The sequence below is a fragment of the Ictalurus furcatus genome, chromosome 4, assembly GCF_023375685.1.
Source record: "Ictalurus furcatus strain D&B chromosome 4, Billie_1.0, whole genome shotgun sequence".
Classification (NCBI taxonomy): Eukaryota; Metazoa; Chordata; class Actinopteri; order Siluriformes; family Ictaluridae; genus Ictalurus; species Ictalurus furcatus.
Genome location: NC_071258.1, coordinates 19,173,032 through 19,196,902, shown reverse-complemented (window position 1 = coordinate 19,196,902; position 23,871 = coordinate 19,173,032). Strand labels below are relative to the sequence as shown.

The following is a 23,871-nucleotide window of genomic DNA, read 5'->3' as shown; positions in this document are numbered from 1 at the left end:
TTACGCCATCGTTGTGACAGTATAAGGGCACCAGTAGGCAGAACGCCAGCAGTCTAGTGCACATTTGCTATGATTTGCTTGTGTGATTTCCTCTTTGTAATTGTCTTTTGTTGTATGACCCTTTTGCTTGAATGTGACCTTTGAGATTAGTCTGATCCCTTTATTTTTTGTCTCTGTTCTGTATATAATTTATATAATTTTTGTGCACATTTTGTAATTTTATAAACAATGTGTACAGGTGCATCTCAAAAAATTTGAATATCGTAGAAAAGTTTTTTTTTTTTCTGTAATTTAATTCAAAAAGTGGAACTTTCATATATTCTAGATTCATTATACATAACGTGAAATATTTCAAGCCTTTTTTTGTTTTAATCTTGATGATTATGGCTTACAGCTCATGGAAATCAAAAATCCAGAATCTCAAAATTGTAGAATAAAGAACTTATAATACAGAAATGTTGATCTGATAAGAACTTTAATCAGCTAATTAACTTAAAACACCTGCAAAGGTTTCCTGAGCCTTTAATCTCTCAGCCTGGTTCAGTACACACAACCACAATCATGGGGAAGATGGAAGTAAATTTTGCATTTCATTTGGAAATCAAGGTCCCAGAGTCTGGAGGAAGAGTGGAGAGGCACAGAATCCAAGCTGCTTGAAGTTCAGTGTGAAGTTTCCACAGTCAGTCATGATTTGGGGTCCAATGTCATCTGCTGGTGTTCGTCCACTGTGTTTTCTCAAGTCGAGAGTCAATGTAGAAATCTACCAGGAGATTTTAGAGCACTTACCATTTACCATTACCATTTACCACTTCATGCTTCCACCTGCTGACAAGCTTTATGGAGATGCTGATTTCCTTTTCCAGCAGTACTTGGCACCTGCCCACAGTGCCAAAACTACTAGTAACTGGTTTGCTCACCATGGTATTACTGTGCTTGATTGGCCAGCCAAATTGCCTAACCTGAACCCCATAGAGAATCTATGAGAGACACCAGAGCCAACAGTACAGATGAGATGAAGGCCACTATCAAAGCAATCTGGGCTTCCATAAAACCTCAGCAGTGCGACAGGCTGACTGCCTCCATGCCACACTGCATTGATGCAGTAATTAGTGCAAAAGGTGCCCTGTCCAAGTATTGAGTGCATAAATTAACATACTTTTCAGAAGGCTAACATTTCTGTATTATATATTCTTTATTCTAATATTTGAGATACTGGATTTTTTATTTCCATGAGCTGAAAGCTGTAATCATCAAGATTAAAACAAAAAAAGGCTTGAAATATTTCTGTTTATGTGTAATGAATCTAGAGTATATGAAAGTTTGACTTTTTGAATTAAATTACAGAAAAAAAATACTTTTACATGTTATTAAAATTTTTTGAGATGCAGCTGTACACCATTAGGACATACTGCTTGGAGCTAGGAAAATATTGGGATGAGGCAGTGCAGTTTGTTTCACTTTGCGGTGCTGTACAGTAATGCACTTATTTTAGTCCTTCTGAGCATGTCTTTGGACACTCCATTTTTTTTGCCATTAAAAGCATTGCAGGAGCAGTGGTTATTGCCTGCTCCACTGTCTGTTAGATTATGTCAGTTTGCTCAGGGAGCATTTGAGTCTTGCACACAGCACAACCAAACAAGCTTTGGACGTTTTCATCACAGGAAGGGATGAAAAGACACTATGATCGGAAGGCTGTGGAGTGTTAATTTTCTGTTGGAGACTAGGTTCTAGCATTATTGTGGTGGTGGGGTACTCACTCCAAGGCAGGTTCACTGGTCCTTATGAGATTAAGGAAAAACTCTGTCCTACTAATTAAATCTTTAACACTCCGGATCAAAAACATAAACTTGTCACATTAATCTTTAGAAGTACCACCATACTTGCACCCCTCCCTGAGTCAGCGTCTCCCTCGGCTGTTTTGTCTGCAGGTGTTCTAATGTTCTGGCTTCCAATAACTCACCTGATTTTGATGGTCTTCATTTAGGAAGAAATTGTCTTCTTTGCACACACCTCACAAATTCTGAATAGCTAAGCCAGTTACATGAAAAGCTTTTGCCCTCAACAATTAGCGAGATATTACAGCTTTAATTATAAGAATTCCCTTGCTTTTTTCAGATGTTCCCTCTCACATTGTGTTAATTGAGCATGATGGTGAGGTAGGTGAATATTCTCCTATTTTACAACATCCATATTGTGTAAATGGCCATGAGCATGTGATAATGAAACAGGAGACTGGTTATTTAATGAACACGCTCTGACTGTTCCTAGCCAGAGTGTGCAGTTCTCTGTTTGTTAGTGCCGAAGCCCAATTCGTCATGCTCAAAAGTTTGTGAACCCTTTAGAATTTTCTATATTGGATCATTTTCCTCAATAAATAAATGACCAAGTATAATATTTTTTGTCTCATTTGTTTAATTGGGTTCTCTTTATATAATTTTAGGACTTCCAAATCTGATGATGTTTTAGGTCATATTTAGGCAGATATATAAAAAATTCTAAAGGTTTCACATACTGTCAAGCACCACTATATAGGTAAGTTAATGTTGCCACTAAGGCTGACTTGTTTCCCCTTCCCCGTATTGACACATGTGTAGACTGTGTAGGCTCTGCAAACTTTGTAACTAAACTGTATCTGCTTACAAAATACTGGCAAGTTCCAGTTACCCCACTTGCCTCTGACTTCTACTTTTGCTTCTTTTATACTCAGCTCTACTAATCTTTTACATCAGAGCATGTCCCTTGTTTGGTCACCTGAATGCCAGTCAGACTTTGAATCCATAAAAGTATTGTTATGCAGCTTCCCAGCTCTTGCCACACCTGACTTTGGTCACCTGATAAGCCTTTTGAATTAGAGGTGGATAGGAGCAGAACAAGGCAGGTTCCGTTCTCCTTCAGAGGGATGGTCAGGGGATTGATCATCCCATTAGTTATTTGTCTATAAAATTTGGGGGGCACCAACTTAATTACAGCACAGTTCAGAAAGAGGCACTTGCTTTACATTTAGCACTACAGCAATTTGAAGTCTACCTGGGTAGGAGTCTTTTGCCCATTACCATTTTTACAGACAACAGCCCCTTAGTGTGTTAATGCTAGATGTGTAATGCTAACCAGCAGTTTATGCATTGGTCCCTCATTGTACAAGATTTCAATTTATCTATTGTACACAAAAAGGGTCCAGAATACATCATGGCTGATGCCCTTTAGAGGAGTTACTTGGGGTATGGAGATTAGAGTGGTGAAGCCCATGCACAAGCTTCACATTTGTGGGTCAGGGTGTTATGCTCAGCCCCTTTTCTGTGTGTGTGCCTGTGTTCCGTGTTTTGTCCTCTGTCCAGGTGCTGCCGTGTTACTTCCGTGTTCCAGCTATGTCACCCCCCACTGCCTGCAGGTGTGCTTACATCATTGATGCGCCAGTATAAGGGCACCACTGGACAGAACACTGACAGCCTAGTGTTCATTTGCTATGATTTGCTTGTGTGATTTCCTTGTTGTGGTTGACTTTTGGTGTATGACCCATTTGCTTTGGTGTGAACTTTCAGATAAGTCTGTGCCCTTTATCTTTCATGTCTGTTCTGTATATAGTCATTTGTGTTTTTTTTTTGTTAGATTTTGCAAACATTTTGTATATACAGTACATTCCAATTCCACTACTCAACCAGGGAACCTGATTTCTGGTGACTGTAATTATCCACATTGCATTTATATTATATATATATAAAATATACACACACACACACACACACATACTTTACAATTCCTGTACCAAAATATTCTTGCCACTGTACATTTTCCATTCACCTTTTTTTCCCCAATCATAATTTGTTCTCTTATTGTCCCTAACTGTAGACTGGGGCATAACACAAGGAAGAATGTGTTTGGCCTAACCCTCCCTGGTTGGTAGGTGTTGTGTGGGAGATAGGAGAGCTAGCTAATGAGTGGGAATTGGCAGATAACCAACTGTAAGAGAAAATGGGGACCACCATCATCCAAAAAACAGTATAGGGAATATCTTTTGGTGTTGCATCCCTCCAGTATATTTTCAGAGACTTAAAGATTCTATGCTGAAGAACACTGGAGCTGTTTGGACAGCTTGTGGTGGCCCAAAATCATATTGACCACTTTTTGGTGTTCCTTCCTTTAATTTGTCAGGCATCTAAGTTCCATAATGACTTATGTGTAATATAAAGTTGTTTCAATTTGAACAGCTGAACAGCCCCCCACTACAACTTTGTGTGTTTTCTGTATGTTTGGCACTTTTCATAAAAATTTTCATAAATGTTTACTGAGAATTTTTATATCAGCCACCCGATCTCTCTCTCTCCCCCTCTCTCTCTCTCTCATTGTACAGCTCTTTAGAGCTGTTCTTCGCCAGCAGCCAGAATACTAAGCTGATATATGGTGAACCACCCAAGTCACCCCGTGCCAGCCGTAAGTTCTCCTCACCTCCTCCACTGGCCCTTGGCAAGACTTCTTCTCCAAACAGGCGCCGCAAGCTCTCACTCAACATTCCCATCATCACAGGTGGCAAGGCACTGGACCTTGCTGCACTTACTTGTTCCTCCAATGGATATGCCAGCATGTACTCAGCCATTACACCTTTCAGCAAGACCACACTGGATATCAACAAACTCTATGTGTCCAGCCCTATCACCAGCAAGATCAGTGATGAGGCTGAGGGCAGATCTGAGCGTGCAGAGGAGCAACAAGGTGAGTGTGTGTGCCAGGGCAAATTTCACTCGCTCTTTACTTAATGATTAGTTACCTATTGTGTCCTCTCTATTTATTATTTATGATAATCCACAACATTCAACAAACAAGGGTCATATGATCAGGCAAACATGTAAAAACAGGCAAGGCAAAGAATCGAGGTCAATGGAGTAAACAAAGTCAAAACCAGAATATCAACACTTGGAAAACTTTGTAACGACAGAGACCCTAGCAACTGAGCATATACTTCACAAAGACATTGTATTCAAACGATCTCTTTTATGTGTGGTGTGATTGTGAGTGTAATTGGGAACAGGTGTCTCTGATTAGAACTTAAAAGGTGTAGTGTAGTTCTCTTCGGCCATGTTTGCAGTTGGTGGTGCATTCTGGGAAATGGAGTCCCTGGTTTGCTGTGATACGACACACTGGCTTTGGCCTTGCCTCAGACAGCTTAGGACAGAAGTATTGAAGGTACTTGAAGGCTGCTGACATCTTATCTAGAGCTGTGACAAAGTCACATATTTATTGGTCACTTATTTATTGAGGAAAATGATCCAGTATTTATCCAAGACTATTGTTACCCTCATCAGCAGTGGTCAACCAAGAGCAAAATATGTAATAGTCCACGAGGTCACAAAGGAACACACAATAGCTTCTAAGCAACTAAAGGCCTCGCTCACACTGGCTAATGTTAATGTGAGTCCACCACCAGGAGAACACTGTACAATGTTTTTTTTTTTTTCCAAATGTTAAACACTAATAAGTTTCAAAGTCAAATACTTACATTAGATCAGCTTGTGGATGAAGAAAAACACAAAGAACCATGAGTGAGAAAAGAAAGGGTCCAATTTATTGTCCACCAGGCAAGATCCACACAGTGAGACGTCCCAAAGTGATCTAAAAAAAAAAAAAAAAAAACAGTTACGGGGCTCCCTTTCAAACAATGGAAACACCCCTAGGTTGCCTAAATACCAATACACTTGATTTCTGGGTGATTTCCACACCCATTTAAGTCTTTATATATATACACACACACATATATACACACACACATATACATATATTACTTTTAAGGTCACCCTTTTTTCTAGTTCCTCTTTTTTTAAAAAAAAAAAACTACTTTTGCTTATTATGCCATTTTGATCCGACCATCATTGAGCTAGGACCTCTGTTCAACAACAACAATGGAAGGAGAAAGCCACAACTCTCCAAAAAGAACATTGCTGCCTGGCTGTAGTTCAAAGATCATGTAGACAAGCTAGGAGGCTATTGAAAAATGTTTTTTGGATAGATGAGACCAAATTAGAACTTTTTGTTTTAAAAGAAAAGTGTTATGTTTGGAGAAAGGAAAACACTACATTCCAGCATAAGAACCTTATCCCATCTGTGTAAGATGGGATGGTAGTATCATGGTTTGGGCCTGTCCCATCTGGGCTGGGACAGCTTGCCATCATTGATGGATTAATGAATTCTGAATTATATCAGCAAACCCTGAAGGAAAATGTCAGGACATCTGTCCATGAACTGAATCTCAAGAGAAAATGGATCATACAGCAAGTCAATTACCCTAAGCACACAAGTCATTCTACCAAAAATGGTTAAAGAAGAATAAAGTTAATGTTTTGGAATTACCAAGCCAATGTCCTGACCTTAATGCAATAGAAATGTTGTGGAAGGACCTGAAGCAAGCAGTTAATATTAGGAAACCCAAAAACATTTTTTGCAGTTATTGCTGCAGAAGGGGGTCAAACCAGATGCTGAAAGCAAAGGTTCACATGCTTTTGCTACTCAAGGATATGTAATGGTAGGTCATATTTATGCAGAAATGTAGAAAATTCTGAAGCGTTCACAAACTTTCAAGTACCACTGTACCTGTTGAGTTCCCCCAGTCTCTGTGCAAAACCTCATAGTTGACTTCTTCCACTCTCCTTGTTGCTTGCAAATAATTTTGAGCTAGAGGTGAGAACGAAACTTAAGACTTTATCTGCCAGTGCAAACTGTCTTAGTTGGGAGTGTCTATTAGAGAGTCATTGGTGGCTCTCCTGAGCCTGAAGTAAATTCTCCCACTATGAGTGGCCCACTGTGTGGAAATTCACAGATCTAAGGTGTACTGAACTTAATTTTTACTGCACGTTGGACCATTCTCTCAGTTTTCTTAAATCACATCCACCACCCCACTGGGCTTCTGCCTGTGTTATCATTTAAATAGGGAAAACCCTATTGAGACATGGGGAACATGATGGGGAACAGCAAATGATGTGGTTTCTATTTATCCCAATTTTCAAAGGAACCATGACTATGAAGACCTGTAAACCTTAACACGCAATAATTGCTCTCTCCTACTAAAAAACGTTGTTAGAAACACATGAAACATGTTAATTACTTTAAAATTCCTTAATGTTTAATACAAATTTTAACCTACGGAGGCTGCCATTACGTGACATGCATAATGCAGTGAGACGATGATGTAAAATAGTTGCACTTGAGCACTCAAAATAATTACCACTAGCCCCACAACAGGAAAAGAATGCCACACTGTGCTGCTTTTGGCTGTAATTTTCTAGTTCTTGTGTGCTGTGATACAGGGGATATCTTTAAATATAATCAAACCTGTAAGCATCTTGCTAGAGCATTTTTCTGTATATTCTCATATTGTAAAGTGCTAGTAAAATTAGCCTAAAATGCTTAGCCAAGGCATACCCAAAGTAAAATTAAAGCTGTTCTTGAGCCATTTGGAGTACATGCATGGTTTTGGTCTATTTTGAAAGATGGACTAAATATTTCATATAATTGGATTGGTCAGACCTTTACCAGTGTAACAAAATTGTTTTGGTCAGGATTTTATTGATCAGTGGATTACTATGAGGCTTTATATAAGGTGAGTTGCCTCCATTTCGTAAGTGTTTGTTTGTATATCGGTGGTCTGCCAGAGACATTGATTGCAGCTGCTGTTATGATTGTATCTCAAAACGGTTTCTATCAATCGAATCACAAGAATCTTAGCTTTCCAAAGATAGGAGTACCTTTGTATACACAGAGGCTGTGTAGATAACATAGATTTGCTCATTACATAGTGACAGCGCACGGGCAGGCCATTTGAATTTTAACAAGATACAGTATACAGGATGACTGTGTTCCCGTTGGACTCTGGGAGGTCTGGGATGAAATCCATGCCCAGGTAGGACCAAGGCCATTGTAGCATGGGCAAAGACGTGAGCTTACCGGCCAGCAAGGCTTGAGGGACCTTGGCTTGTGCACAGGCAATGCAGAAGGAGATGAAACATTGCATGTCATTTAGCATGTTGGGCCACCAGTACTTCTTATAGCAAGTGTTATGTTCTGTGGGCCCCTGGGTGTCCTGTGGCTATGACATTGTGCACCCATGTGATGAGTTTCTCATAGGGCAGGGGGCACAAATTACTTGTTGGGAGGGCTCAAACTAGGAACCTGCTGTGGAGAAGTGTGTGCTACTTCTTGATTGATGTTACTGCCCTTAAGAAACATGAAGGGGGAAGGATTTGTTCCTCAATGTCATCCTTGGGGCTCACAGCACGTAAACATGAGAGGGAGTGCGTGTGTTCTTGGAGCCAGGCCTGTATGACCGGGTGAACTGAAATCTAGCAAAAGAATAGGGCCCATCAGACTTGGTGAGGGTTTAAACACTTGGCTGACTTGAGGTACTCCAGATTCCTATGATCAGACCAGCTTAACTGTAGTTCCCTGTTCCCTATGTCATATTTCCATTACATAAGGGATAGCTTCCTGGAAATGTATGCCACAGGGGAGAGTTTGGGTTTGTCACCAGATCTCTGTGAGTACACGGCTCACACACCCATCTTGGAGGCATCTACCTCAACCATGAAGGGTTGTGAAGGATCTGGATGTTTCAGGATTGGGGCTGTGGTGAAGTTGGTCATAAGCCTGCTGAATGCCTCTTAGGCTGCATCATTCCAGGCTAAAGGTTTGTCCCCTTTCCTGAGGATAGATTGGTAGGGGATGGTCTTCTGAGCTGAACCCTGGATGAACCATCTGTAAAAAACTCCTTCACTGATTTGGGTGTGGACCACTCAGCAACAGCAGACACCTTGGCTTGGTCCATGATTACCCACTCAACGCTGTTGGAGAGTACATCAAAATATTGTCAATTTAAGGTATGATGTTTTTTTTCCCCAGTATGCCCCATAGGACGTTGTTGAGGAGACATTGGAACACTGAGGGGGCACAAGAAAGCCAATACAGCATTACATAATATTCATAGTGACCAGAGGCATTATCTAAAGCTCACTTCCCCGCCGAGTCCATACCAGATTTAATGCACTCCTGAGGTCAAGTTTGCTGAAGATTTGAGCTGAACACAACTTTGCGAGGGCTAAGGGGACCAGTGGTAATGCGTATCTGTATTTGACTGTACTTGCTTAAGGCCCCAATAAACGATACAGGGTCTGAGACCTCCCCCTTTCTTCTTCACAAAAAAGAAGCCAGCTGAGGCCAGAGCTGTGGAGGGTCTGATGTACACCTGTTGTAATGCTTCCTGAATATAGTCCTCTATAGCCTGTTGTTTGGTGAGGAAAGCAGGTAAATCCAGTTACATTTGGGAGTGACTCCTGGCAGGAGCTCAATGGCACAGTCATAAGGTTGATGCAGAGGCAGACGGCTATCCTTGTATTTACTGAAGACTTCATGAAGATCATGATATTCTGGTGGGATATAGAGTGGTGCATGATTCTATGCATGATTGCATACTGTTACAATGCAATCATGAATTGAGGTAGCTGGAGACAGTGGTTGTGGCAGTAGGATGATCAGTGAATGATTTTCACATCAGTCCATGATATTTGTGGCTCATATAGTTGCATCCATGGAAACCCCAGAATGATGGTGTTCCTAGTGGTATGGGTGACCTGAAAGGAAATGAGTTCCTGATGCAGTGCACTGCCTTGGCGGAAATGGGGCTGTGTACTGTGAGTGATGGTCGCATTGCTGAAAGGTCCTCCATCAATGGCTTGGATACTGAGGGGGTGTTGCAGAGCTAGTGTGAGGATATGGAGCATGTTCAGTTTCTTGGTCAATGAATTTGCCTGCGTACCCAGAGTTGAACAGTGCTGCCAAAACAGACACCATCTGAGAATTGTATTCTCGCTTGCAGTATGAATGATTGGTGAGAAAGAGTGAAAATGATTTACCTTTGGAGAGTGAGGAGAGTTGTTTCTGATCTCGGATGGGCTGGGCGTGGCTGAGGATCAAGCATGGAGGGAGCAATGTCCCACATAGTGGTTAGGCTGACCAAAGTAGAAAAACTGACATTCACAGCGCCTTCTCTCTCTTTACCCCTCACTAATCTTGGTGCACCCCAGTTGCATGGGTTCAGAAGAAACAACTCTTCCCTGAGAGCTTATCTCTTCCCAGAACAGACATTGTTTATGAAACAGGTTATAAACGCAGACAGCAAGGTGGATAAGGGAGTCAAACATTTTGGTGAGCAATACCAGGTGGAGACCATGGCAAAAGAGCTTTGAGAAAAAAAGTGGTTTTGAGAGCTGTCGTTCCACCTGCTTCCGGCTGATAGCAAGTGAAACTTAATGGCAAACTCAGCCACTTGACAGGAACCCTGGTTTATTGTCAGGAGTTGCTCTCCTACCTCCTTGCCCTCTGGTGAGTGATCAAACACTCAACAGAACAGTTTCATAAACCTCTCATAGGAAGTTGTCGGCTCTTCTTTCAACTATACAGCTGTGGCCCATTTTAGTGCTTTGCCAGTCAGCATATTTATGAAGTGAGTGATTTTCTGTGCCTCAGACATCCCCTCATGGCTAGCAAAGTATAGTGAACATTGCAGAATGAATCCCTTGCACAAGGAAGCATCGCTGGCGAACTTGTCCAAAGCCAGCTTCATTGCACTGGGAGTAGAAACAGGAGCATGAAGCACCGCTGTGGAAGTAAGGACTTGTGAAAGGCGATTGAATTTTGTGTCAAGAATAGCCAGGCATTGTTTCTGCTCTCCCATCAGATGGCCCTGGGCTGAAAGACCATGGTGCAAATCTGATTCTCCTGCTGCATCCATTCTGAAGGTAATCTGTCAAGGTCGAGGCTGAAGTGGATACAAGTGTACCTTGAAGTTTAATGAGGTGATGGGAAAACAAATCCAAAACAGTGTTCATGAACATAATACAAAAACAGGCAAAGGTCAGATGATCAGCAAACAAAATCAAAAATCACAAACAAGAAGCAAACAAGAGCAGAACCACAATAAACAGGAAAACATGACTGGTAAATTCATGCAGATACATGCTGAGTGAATGAAGGTTTGTGAGGCTTTATATAGTGTGTGGTGATTATGTTCAAGTGTGTGCCATTAGTGATCAGGTTACTATGAATGTGACAAAGTCCATGATTGCTGGGGAGTGTAGTCTTGGGTGGCCATATTTGTAGGCCACGGTGTGTTTTGGGAAACGTAGTTGGCAGTGGATGCGGGAGTTGACCTGACATGAGGAAATTAGCTGGTAAGTTATACTTAGCATCTTGCAGCAGACACAATTTTTATGGAGACTTTTCCTGTCGCACTTGCTTCTTATTTTAGCATGCAAATCCCAGCAGCCTTCATTATGTTTTTTTGTCTGAAACATGGTCTCATATGTAATATGCTGCTTTCTTTACTGACATACAAACATTTTCTGTAACATTTCACTTTGTGCTGGAAAACTAATGTTTGGAAATCTAAAATATTTTTATACTGACTCTATAAGGTAAAAGTCATAAAATAAAAATCTATGACAAAGTTTGTATAAACAAAAAGGTGCCTAAGACTTTATTAGTACTTTATTTAGTGCCCAAGTACTAATATATATATATATATATATATATATATATATATATATATTGTGAGGAATTAGCCCGGGGAAGGGCGGCGTACAGACCCACAGGAGGCAGAAGAACGTTCACAAACGGTGGTTTATTGGTGCAAGGGTGAAGTGAGTGGGTTGTGAGGGGATGAGTGCGGGGCTTGTGGAGGCGTGACTGCCGGTGTAGCCTACTCGTGGCGGAGGCGGGATTCCCGAGACGGGGGCGAGGGTTTTTCCCGGGCGTGAAGCCCGTGGACGCCTGGGGGCACTCCCGAACGGCGAAAAGTACGTAGGGGAGGAGGAGGTCCCAGTTCCTCCCCTCCTCGTCCACCACCCGGCGCAGCATCCGCTTGAGGGTCTGATTGAACCTCTCGACCAGCCCGTCGGTTTGGGGGTGGTAGACCGACGTCCGGAGGTGCTTCACCTGCAACAGACGACACAAATCCGCCATTAGCTTCGAGACAAAAGGCGTACCTTGGTCGGTCAGAACGACCTTGGGGATCCCCACTCGACTGAAGAGGAGTACCAGCTCCCTGGCGATGTTTTACGAGGTGGCCTTGCGGAGCGGCACCGCCTCAGGGTACCGCGTGGCGTAGTCGACGAGGACCAGGATGTATTCATGGCCCCGGGCAGACTTGGGTAGGGGCCCCACGAGATCCATGCCCACTCGCTCAAACGGGACGCCGATAATGGGCAGGGGGATCAGGGGCGCCGGCGGGGGCCTCCGCGGGGCCGTGCGCTGGCACTGCGGGCACTGTTGGCAAAAGGCCCGGACCTCCGCGTCCATCCCGGGCCACACGAAGCAGTCCTGCAGCTTCTCCAGGGTATTTCGGGCCCCCAGGTGGCCGCCGAGCGGATGGGTGTGGGCAAGGTGTAATAAGACGGCCGTCTTGGGTCGGGGCACCACCAGTAGGTCCACCTGCTCCCTGCGGCGGCAGGCCCGTTGGTAGAGGAGCCCCCCTCGGACGAGGAAGTACGATGTGGGGAGCCTCAGGTCTGGACTCTGGTTGACCCCCTCTATCACCCGCACCTGAGCCCAGCAGTGCTTCAGCCAGTCGTCCTCCTTCTGCTCCCGGCCGAACTTCCCCTCTCGGTTCACCTGGGGAAGGACAGACGACAGAGGGTTAGTAGCTTGGGGGGTCTTACCTTCTGTGGTGGCCTCTCCGTTGTCCTGGGCCAGGTAGGCCGGCCGGGCCGGGGTCCCCTTCGTATGTCGCCGCAATCTCCGGGGCTCGGCTCTCGGTACCACCAGGAATCCTGGCCAGTCTTGTCCCAGGAGGAGGGGCACGGGGAGTTCGGGGATGATTCCGACCTGGAGGGGCCAGGTGCCGGCTTCGCCCCGGATCTGGACCTCGGCTGAGGGGACTTCCCGGGTGTCCCCATGGACGCAGGTCACGGTGAGCGTCCCCCTTGGGCGGCGCTCCTCAGGCAGGATGGAGGGCCGGGCGAGGGTCACCGTGCTCCCGGTGTCCAGCAGGGCGGTTACTGGTCTCCCTTCGACCCAGACCGTCAAGGAGGGCGCCTCCGGCGGTTGCTGCTGATGGAGGGCGCAGCCTGCCAGCCATGGTTTTGTAAGCAGCCGGGCGGCTTCCCTCTCCGGCTCTGTAGGCATGGGCTCGTCTCGGGGGTGTTCACAAGTGGGCGCCCTCTGGGGGTTCCTCCAGGTGCGGGGCCGGGTCTGGCGGTCGGACCGGGGGCCCGGGGCACCGGGGGGCCAATCGAGGTGCTGCTGCTCCCCGGGGTCGAGCTCCAGGGTGGCCAAGGCTCGCTCCAGGACAGTTAGGAGTTCCTGGGGCGTAGTTGGGGCGTGTGCCCCCACGGCCTGTCTCTCTGCCCGGGGTAGCGCCCTCAGGAAACGGTCGACCGCTACCTTCTCCGCCACCTCTGAGGCGGTATGCCGATCCGGCCGGAGCCATCGTTTTGTGGTCCGGATGAGGGCGTTCATCTGGCAACGTGGTCGGGCCCCTGGTCGATAAACCCAGTGATGGAATTCAGTAGCAGCCTGGCCAGGGGTTCGGCCACACCATGCCAGGACTCCCTCCTTCGTCGCCAGGTAGTCCACGGCCTCCTCCGGCTCGAGGGCATAGTAGGCTGTTCGGGCCTCTCCCGTGAGCCGTGGACCAAGGGCGCGTGGCCAGTTGTCACGGTCCCACCCCTCTCGGCGGGCGATACTCTCGAAGGCTTCGACGTACGCCTCGAGGTCCTCTTCGGGGCCGAGGGGGGGTAGTAGGCGGCGGGTCTCGCTACTTGCGTCGGGGAGAGGCACGGAGGCGGCGGGGGTCTCAGTCCTCATGGTGATCAGTGTCTGTGTGGCGACCTGAAGGCTCTCGGCGAGCTGCTGCGTCACAGCGTGCTGCTGGAGGCTTGTCTCCAGCAGGTGTCGCAGGGTGTGGTCCATTTTGTGGGGGGGGGGTTTCCTCTCTCTCTGGTTTTTTGTTTTTTTTTTTTGTTTTGTTTGTTTGTTTGTGGTAGGCGAGTCTGTGCTATGCCTGCATCCTCCACCAGTGTGAGGAATTAGCCCGGGGAAGGGCGGCGTACAGACCCACAGGAGGCAGAAGAACGTTCACAAACGGTGGTTTATTGGTGCAAGGGTGAAGTGAGTGGGTTGTGAGGGGATGAGTGCGGGGCTTGTGGAGGCGTGACTGCCGGTGTAGCCTACTCGTGGCGGAGGCGGGATTCCCGAGACGGGGGCGAGGGTTTTTCCCGGGCCGGCGTCCTCCGTAGGTGGGACTCTCACCACCCGGCGATCTCGTCCGCGCTTGCACCTTTTGTGGGGAGAGAGAGAGAGAGAGAGAGAGAGATTAGCGTGGGGCGTGAGGTTACCGTCGTGCTCGGTGATTGCGAGTCGCTATGTCGCTGGAAATTACGCACGGAGTCCGTCTTGTCGCTACGGTATTCTCTTCTCTCGTACGGCCGGAAGCGCGCCCTTTTATCCTCCTCCGCCGTCGCCTGAGTGGTGGAGTTTCTCCGTTGGGTCCGCCGGTTGGCCGGTGTCGCGTCAGTCCCACACACACACATATACATATATATAATTAGTACTGTGGGGACATTTTATCAGCTGATCAACTATTTGTCCACCAATAAGTTGAACTTAATGTATCTTTGGTGGAAATGGAAATTACTTCCATTTCCACCGGTAGTAAGGTCTTGATGTTAAACACAAATTATGATAACAGTAACAACATTGGGCAGCTTAAGACAGTAAATCATAAATATAGACACCAGATACTTGCCATTAAAATCAGAATGAATGGCTCCCTAGTTTCAACACTGTATGCTGTTCTTAGACCTCGACCTGAACAAGCCATCAGCAATTAATTTGATCTTTGCTTCCTTTTGAAGGACTCTATTAAATACACCAGCTTGACTAGGATATGGAGGGACTCTACTTGCTTTTAAGTTGATCTAGATGGGGATTCTATCATTACATCGTTGTCTCGGGGGTGCCCCATGATGTGGATTTATCAGTGGTCTGGTTGCTTTTGAGTTCCATCTCCATAGACCAATCAGGATGAAAAATGGAGTGAAGCTCATGCCAGTGGAGTCTTGTAGACGCATTGCAGCAGCACAGCTGATTAGCAGAGGGGTGGTCCTTGACACTTTCATGACTACAGTCAGGAAGTTTAGCAGGAACAGACTGTTGCAGGCTCAGCTGAGGCTCAGGGTCGGCGGAAGAGAGAGAGAGAACGGTCTTGAAGGATGGGCTCTCTCTTGATGGTTGCCAATGTTTCCTTAGTTTCCTGAGTTCCTGAGAACTCTTGAAGTTGTTAATGGATGAGGACTCTCCGAAGATGTTGATTGGCAAGAACTCATTGTTTCCATGGTGTCCAGTGGTTTTAACCCTTTATAGTTGGGCTGACCCCGAAGTATTTGCTTTAATCAGAATAATGTTAAGGCAGGGTGTATCTACTAGGGATGTCACGATACCAAAAATCTAGTAGTTGGTACCGATACCACCAAAAGTACAAGATACTCCATACCAAAGTCGATACCACAGTGTGGTATGAAAATAAAATAAAAAAAAATTAAATTAAAAACTCTCCTGGAGGACATCCTCCTCTGGCTGATACTGGCAAAGAGAGAGAGAGCGAGAGAGAGAGAGAGAGCGGGGGGCGAATTTTAGTTATCAAACACTGTCTGACAATGAGTAGAGGTGCACTCCTAAATGCGCACGCGCTCTCACACTCACAGCGCGCACACACACAGACACACACACACCTTATAATCTGAATGCAAGCGTTAGTTTAAATTCACTGATATGGTGGCAGGCCAAAAAAGATTTATTAAAAACATGAACATTTGAATAATTATTAGTGACATTAGGCTATATTTTGCTGACAGGACACGGGCTGAATGGCGATGCATGGTGGCCCATTCGGAGGTAGTTTATAACATTGCAATGTATTAGCGTTGTTAACAAATAACAGGCTATCGCTAACATTACATGGAGCATAACGTTAGCTGGTTTCATGGCAACAATGCTAGCTGCCTCAAACAAACATAATATAGGACCGTCTTTCAGGTGCTTCGCCAAATTCCAGGTGTTTCCTCGCTTTGTTTGAAATGAACAATAGCATCGGTTGCACACTGGAAACCGATACTAGCTTTCCTCTCTTTTGCTCTCAACGAGTCGGGGCAGAGCTAAACTTGTTAAGCTAAGCTAATCTTTTGTAATTTTTCCTGTGTGCTTGTAGGCGTTCCTCTTCTTCTTCACCACTTGTGGACCGACTAAAACAGCATCAGCATCTGCCCCCTAACCTCCAGACCTGCTCGCACATCACCCTCTAGCCCTTGGCTCTCAGAAGCTCTGTGTAACAACCAGGCCAAACTAACAGCATCTGAAAGGAAATGGTGCAAATCTAACAACCCAACTGACCTAAACAATTACCAGTCACTTCTCTCCTCTTTTTCCAATAGCATCTCCATTGCTAAAGCCACATACTACCAAGAGAAGATTGGTAGTTCTCCCAACACCCGGACTCTCTTCAAAATCTTTTCCTCTCTTCTCTGTCCCCTCCTCCCCCTTCCCCTACCTCTCTCACTGCAGATGACTTTCTTTTCCAACAAGGTTACATCAATCAGGAACCAGTTCTCAAGCCCAGACATGCATAGACTGGCTCCTCCTCCATGTAACTCCCAACTGATTTCCTTCTTTCCCCTCTCAGAGACTGATGTCTCTAAACTCCTCCTCTCTAGCCGTCCCACCTGTCCTCTTGACCCTATCCCTTCTCACCTTCTTCAGTCCATCTCTCCCACACTATTACCTGCACTCACACACATCTTTAACACATCCCTCTCTACTGGCACATACCCTACCTCATTTAAGCAGGCCCGGGTTACCCCACTGCTTAAAAAACCATCACTTAACCCTGACAACTACAGACCTGTTTCCCTCCTCCCTTTTCTTTCCAAAACTCTTGAAAGAGCCGTTTTTAATCAACTGTCCAATTTTCTCACACTGAACAACCTCCTGGACACCAAGCAGTCTGGCTTTAAGAGCAATCACTCCACGGAGACTGCTCTGCTTTCCGTCACTGAAGCCTTACGACTAGCAAGAGCAACCTCTAGATCATCTGTCCTCATCCTATTTGACCTCTCTGCTGCTTTCGACACAACTCTCTCCAGCCTGGGCATCACTGGAACGGTTCTGCGCTGGGTGGAATCCAATCTCTCTGACAGATCCTTCAAGGTATCATGGAGAGGAGGTATTTCTAAAACTCAGCAACTCACAACTGGCGTTCCACAGGGGTCAGTTCTGGGTCCACTCCTCTTTTCTATCTACACTACATCTCTAGGGCAGGTGATTGAGTCTCATGGCTTCTCATATCATTGCTATGCTGATGACACCCAGCTCTATTTGTCCTTCCAGCCTGACGATCCATCCGTCTCTGCCCGCATCTCTGCTTGCCTGTCCGACACCTCGGTCTGGATGAGGGAACACCATCTTAAGCTTAACCTGGCAAAATCTGAGCTTCTCGTCATCCCAGCCTGTCCCTCAATCAACCACAACCTTACTGTACAGCTCGGCTCAACCACACTCAAGCCAACCAGGACAGCCAGGAACTTTGGGGTGATTCTTGATGAAAGCTTGACATTTACAGACCACAGACCACATCTCAAGAACAGCATGGTCCTGTAGGTTCATCCTGTACAATATCAAGAAAATCCGACCCTACCTCACCGAATAGGCTACACAGATACTAGTCCAGGCTCTTGTTATCTCAAAACTGGACTACTGCAACTCACTACTTTCGGGCCTCCCAGCCAGCTCCATCAAACCCCTTCAGATGATTCAGAATGCTGCAGCGCACCTTGTCTTCAACCAGCCCAAGAGAACCCATGTCACACCCCTCTTCATCTCCCTCCACTGGCTTCCTGTAGCTGCCCACATCAAATTCAAGGCCTTGATGCTCACCTACAAGACCTTGTCTGGTACAGCACCCTCCTACCTCGACTCTCTCCTGAAGGCTTACGTTCCCTCACGCAATCTGCGATCGATTAGCGACCGACGTTTAGTAGTTCCCACTTACCGTGGCGCAAGGTCCCTTTCCAGAACCTTCACACTAACTGTTCCTCAGTGGTAGAATGAGCTTCCAACCTCAATCTGGACCACAGAATCTCTCACCATCTTCAAAAAACAGCTAAAGACCCACCTCTTCCGTGAACACCTAACCAACTCATAAAAAAAAAAAAAAAAAAAAAAAAAATTTGGCACTTACACCTCTACTCTGTGCACTTTGCTTTTCTGGAACTCAATTAATGAATCTTGTATGGTAGCACTATTTGTATTGTTCTCTGCTTGATACATCGCTTTGCTTGTATTTTTCTCATTTGTAAGTCGCTTTGGATAAAAGCATCGGCTAAGTGAATATATGTAAATGTAAAACACTTGCGCGTATTTGCTGCCCCCATCAGGTCTGGAAGAATTGCAACTTTGGTACCTCCATTAGAATCGGTTCTAAAGCTAGTGCAGAAAAACAAGTACCATCACGTTTTAAGAATGTTGGTACCGACTTGGTACCGAAGTATCGGTTCTCGTGACATCCCTAGTATCTACGTTCTCCACCAATAATTGTACTCAGTGCATTGTCTTTGTGGTTACATAATTTCATGCCTTTTCTTTCTTCTTTTATATAGTGTGGATTTTTAGACCCAACCGATTTTTAGTCCCAAATGTTAATACATACACATAATGACATTCTACCCAAATTTCCTTACTCTCCTCTTTCAGAAAATCACTCAACATGCATACTGAGATTTGTTGGCCACTGTTAACACATTACTAATAATCAATCACAGCAACTATGTTCATAATCAATCATAATCATGCATGTTAAACAATCAAATGACTAATGGCAACTTGGTGGCTATAAGCCTGATAAGTACAGCATAAAACATGGAAGAAAATAAGTGAATGCAATTGTTAATGTATCATTTTTTCACAGACATTATTCCTGGAGGCTATATGGAGTGTTCTGAAGCAGTCTGTAGAATGTGTGAATTGTGATAAGAACAGGGTGAGCTTTGTGTTCATGGGTGAGAGAACAAATGGTCGTGTTTTGTGAGACACGTGTTGTTTGTTCTTGGGGCCTCTCTGTGTGAGTCACCCCCTTTTCCTGAAGTTACCAGTTTTATGGCTGATGGTCAGGATTTTTATCCTGTAAGCCAGCCATCTACTCTCAGCAACTGTCCTAAATCAATGAGTTTGACAGAGGCTTGCGATTCTGCAAAGGTTCATCCTTACATCAAATCTTTCCTATCACTTGCTGATTGTTCACAGGACATTTAAAATCCAGCAGTCAGCAAACAAGCTGTAATTAACTTGGCTCCTCAATGTCTGAGTATGGGCTCATGGTTTTATGGTTCCTGTGATGTTTGTTATTTGTGCTGCTTTGTGCAACTCGGAATCCTACACATCCCGCCTTCAATTAGCAATGTTTAAGGTGAAGACATCGGGGAGCACTGGAAAACATCAAGCCCAGCAGACACAACATACAAACAACAATATAACAAATCTATTATGGTGAAATACTGGTTCAGGGCTGTAATAAGTTCAGGGGACAATGGGGAGCTTAATGATACTCTATATCATTATAGTGATTGATTAATTAAATTATTTTAATTATTATTCCTTTATTATTCCATTATTCTTGGGGAGTCTTTGAAGCTTTAAACAGGGAAATGGCCTCTTTTTCATATTCTCTTTGATGTACTAGGGGAAGAAAAAGGTAAATGAGAGAGAAAGAGAAGAGAGGAATGACATTGACAGTAGCCACTGTCAAAGAAAGCCAGAGCCACACAATGTCAAAAGAATAAAATTCTACTTAATGGTAGGTTTTGCCTATTTTGAAGTCGGGCTACTATATATACCTGGTCAGTTTTAAATGTGTTGCATGCTCATCTAAACTGTGAGTTTTACTCCACAAGAAGATAGCTGAATGTGCTATGCTAGTTGTTTAAACTGTGTGTAAGTATGGTGTAGGTTATTGATGGTTTGAGCCATGTCAACCTGTCCTTGCCCACCCCCCCCCCCCTTTCTAGTTCATTGGAACCCCAGTGCCTCTTAATCTGATTCTGGTGGACCCATTTGAGGATTGGCACCTCGCTCCCTCAGCTGACCTTGATCCTGTAGACAATGGGTGAGAGCATATATATTATCTCATGGGGTCTGGTCCAGTAAGGCAGAAACTTTTTTCACAAGTGATGGAAAGCCATTTGACAGGGTGGTGCAAAGCTGTAGTACCAGACTTTATCCCAGATGTCCATTGGTTTGGTCATTGTAGTCCTTGTCTTGCCCTGGTTGTCATGAGTGGCCACAGACATTTTTCCAATATATTAGCATGCCATTTTCTATGACAATAGCATTTCACACTTGGAATAGATTGTGGTGTTTTATTGGTCTGTTGTTGGATGTTTTTAACCCATTTCGCTTCTATCCTGGTAGTTGTCATGTGAAGCTGAGTCAGTCATAGTTTGAGTCAATACAGATGAGTAGTTCTTTGATGTTATAAGCCATGGAGGGTGATGAGGATAGCCATCGTATTGCGATGAACTTGAGCCCAATTTGAAGTGTAGAGGTTGGGAGAGGCTACAGTTCAGACAGAATGCCTGCTTCAACCTTTAAGTTGCCCTGGTGATTGTATGAGCAACCATCAACATGGCATGTTTTGCCAAACATTCTCCTCAAAGTATTTGTGGTTTTCTGTTCTGGTTACAGAGGTTCGGTGGATTCTGATGTCACAGAAATGGGCTGTCTTTCTTGAGGAGAGAGGTCAGTGGTCATGCAATGTCAGAGTAGTTCTCACTGAATTTCCATTAGTATTTACACAGGCCACTGTGCTCATTGGGACCTTCAATGCTGCAGAATTGTTTCTGTACCCTTCCCAAGATCTGTGCCTCGATACAATCCTGTCTTGGAGGTCTACAGACAATTCCTTGGACTTCATTATTAACTGTGGGACCTTATATAGACAGGTGTGTGCCTTTCCAAATCATGTCCAATCAACTGAATTTACCACTGGTGGACTCCAATCAAGTTGTAGAAACATCTCAAGGATGATCAGTGGAAACAGGATGCACCTGAGCTAAATTTTGAGTGTCATGGTAAAGGCTGTGAATACTTATGTACATGTGCTTTTTTTGTTTTTTATTTTTAAATAAATTTGCAAAGATTTCAAACAAACTTCTTTCACGTTGTCATTATGGGGTATTGTTTGTAGAATTTTGAGGAAAATAATGAATTTAATCCATTTTGGAATAATGCTGTAACATAACAAAATGTGGAAAAAGTGAAGCGCTGTGAATACTTTCTGGATGCACTGATATATATATATATATATATATATATATATATGTGTGTGTGTGTGTGTGTGTGTGTGTATATGTATATAATGTGTGTAAAATTAATATATTTATATACAGTATCTCACAAAAGTGAGTACACCCCTCACATTTTTGTAAATATTTGATTATATCTTTTCATGTGACAACACTGAAGAAATGACACTTTGCTACAATGCAAAGTAGTGAGTGTACAGAGTGTATAAAAGTGTAAATTTGCTGTCCCCTCAAAATAACTCAACACACAGCCATTAATGTCTAAACCACTGGCAACAAAAGTGAGTACACCCTAAGTGAAAATGTCCAAATCGGGCCCAAAGTGTCAATATTTTGTGTGGCCACCATTATTTTCCAGCACTGCCTTAACCCTCTTGGGCCAGCAGTTCACCAGAGCTTCACAGGTTGCCACTGGAGTCCTCTTCCACTCCTCCATGACGACATCACGGAGCTGGTGGATGTTAGAGACCCTTTGCTCCTCCACCTTCCATTTGAGGATGCCCCACAGATGCTCAATAGGGTTTAGGTCTGGAGACATGCTTGGCCAGACCATCAACTTCACCCTCAGCTTCTTTAGCAAGGCAGTGGTTGTCTTGGAGGTGTGTTTGGGGTCGTTATCATGCTGGAATACTGCATACTGATCATGTTCTGCTTCAGTATGTCACAGTACATGTTGGCATTCATGGTTCCCTCAGTGAATAGCCGTATGAGTGCTGCCAGCATTGCTGCAGAGGTTGAAGGGGTGGGGGGTCAGCCTGTCAGTGCTCAGACCATACACCGCACACTGCATCAAATTGGTCTGCATGGCTGTCGTCCCAGAAGGAAGCCTCTTCTAAAGATGATGCACAAGAAAGTCCACAAACAGTTTGCTGAAGACAAGCAGACTAAGGACATGGATTATGAGACCAAGATAATCTTATTTGGTTCAGATGGTGTCAAGCATGTTTGGTGGCAACCAGGTTAGGAGTACAAAGACAAGTGTGTCTTGCCTACAGTCAAGCATGGTGGTGGGAGTGTCATGGTCTGGGGCTGCATGAGTGCTGCCAGCACTAGGGAGCTACAGTTCATTGAGGGAACCATGAATGCCAGCATGTACTGTGACACACTGAAGCAGAGCATGATCCCCTCCCTTCGGAGACTGGGCTGCAGGGCAGTATTCCAGCATGATAACGACCCCAAACACAACTCCAAGATAACCACTGCCTTGCTAAAGAAGCTGAGGGTGAAGGTGATGGACTAAACCCTATTGAGCATCTGTGAGGCATCCTCAAATGGAAGGTGGAGGAGCACAATGCCTCTAACATCCACCAGCTCCGTGATGTCGTTATGGAGGAGTGGAACAGGACTCCAGTGGCAACATGTGAAGCTCCGGTGAACTCCATGCCCAAGAGGGTTAAGGCAGTGCTAGAAAATAATGGTGGCCACACAAAATTTTGACACTTTGGGCCCAATATGGATAGTGATTTTTCAGTAACGGAGCTAAGGCAGACGCGGAAACAAATTTTAAAATTCTTCCTGAACTGGTACCAGATTTTTAGAGTTGAGCTAACCACTGGGTTATCTGTAAAGCTAGAGAAGTTGGTGGGAATAGATAAGGTAAGCAGAGCCATTGGAGAGGACGAGCCACATGAATGTTCCTCTAATGTACACCATGGGGAATGCGCTGGTCTCGACCAAAATAAGATTTTATGAATATGTGATGCCCAGTAATACAGCTGGAAATTTGGGAGAGACAGGCCAGCATTGAGTTTCATCTCTGAAGCATTGACTTACTTATTCTGGGTGTCTTTCCACACCATAAAAAGATAGAAATGTCCTGATCAATAGTCTTAAAAAAACGCTTTGATAAGAATAGAGGGAGACATTGGAATAAAAAGAGGAACTTAGGCAGGATATTCATTTTTACCGGGTTAATCCTTCTTATAAGCGACAGAGGTAAAGACCTCCATCGCTGAAGGTCAGTTTTGATTTTAGACATCAACGGGGAGAAGTTAGCAGAGAAAAGTGAAGTCAGAGTTCTGGTTATATTAATTCCTAAATACTTAAAGCCAGAGGGGCTTAGTCTGAAGGGTATATCAGATTGATTTAGTTGTAATGCCAAAGTATTAACCAGGTAGCACTCACTCTTGGAAATGTTAACTTTATAACCTGAAAATGAACCAAATCTCTGGAGAAAGGAGAGAATTCCAGGTAAAGAGTGACTTGGATTGGAAACATGCAGTAGTAAATCATCCGTATAAAGAGATAGTTTAAATTCCATTCCCAAACGTGATATCCCAGTGAAAGAGAGGAAGGACCTCAGATAAATTGACAAGGGCTCTATAGCCAACGCAAAAAGTAAGGGAGACAAGGGACAACCCTGTCGAGTGCCACGGGATAAAGTAAAATAAGTTGATTGAATACCATTGGTGGAGATACTAGCTTGCGGGGATGTGTACAGAAGGCGTATCCAAGAAATAAATGTATCACCCAATCCAAATTTATGTAA

At 44.6% G+C, this 23,871-nt stretch overlaps 1 protein-coding gene across 3 annotated transcripts in view; it reads left to right on the top strand.

Annotated features, from left to right (window-relative positions):
* rasgrf1 (Ras protein specific guanine nucleotide releasing factor 1) overlaps positions 1–23,871 on the top strand; it is a 415,815-nt gene that overhangs the window by 331,149 nt on the left and 60,795 nt on the right. For 2 of the 3 annotated variants that reach the window (XM_053623247.1, XM_053623249.1), the window contains exon 15: positions 4,349–4,707. In XM_053623247.1, the coding sequence (XP_053479222.1) occupies positions 4,349–4,707 (359 nt within the window). The remainder of the gene's footprint in view (positions 1–4,348; positions 4,708–23,871) is intronic. The other variant, XM_053623248.1, reaches the window with a different exon arrangement.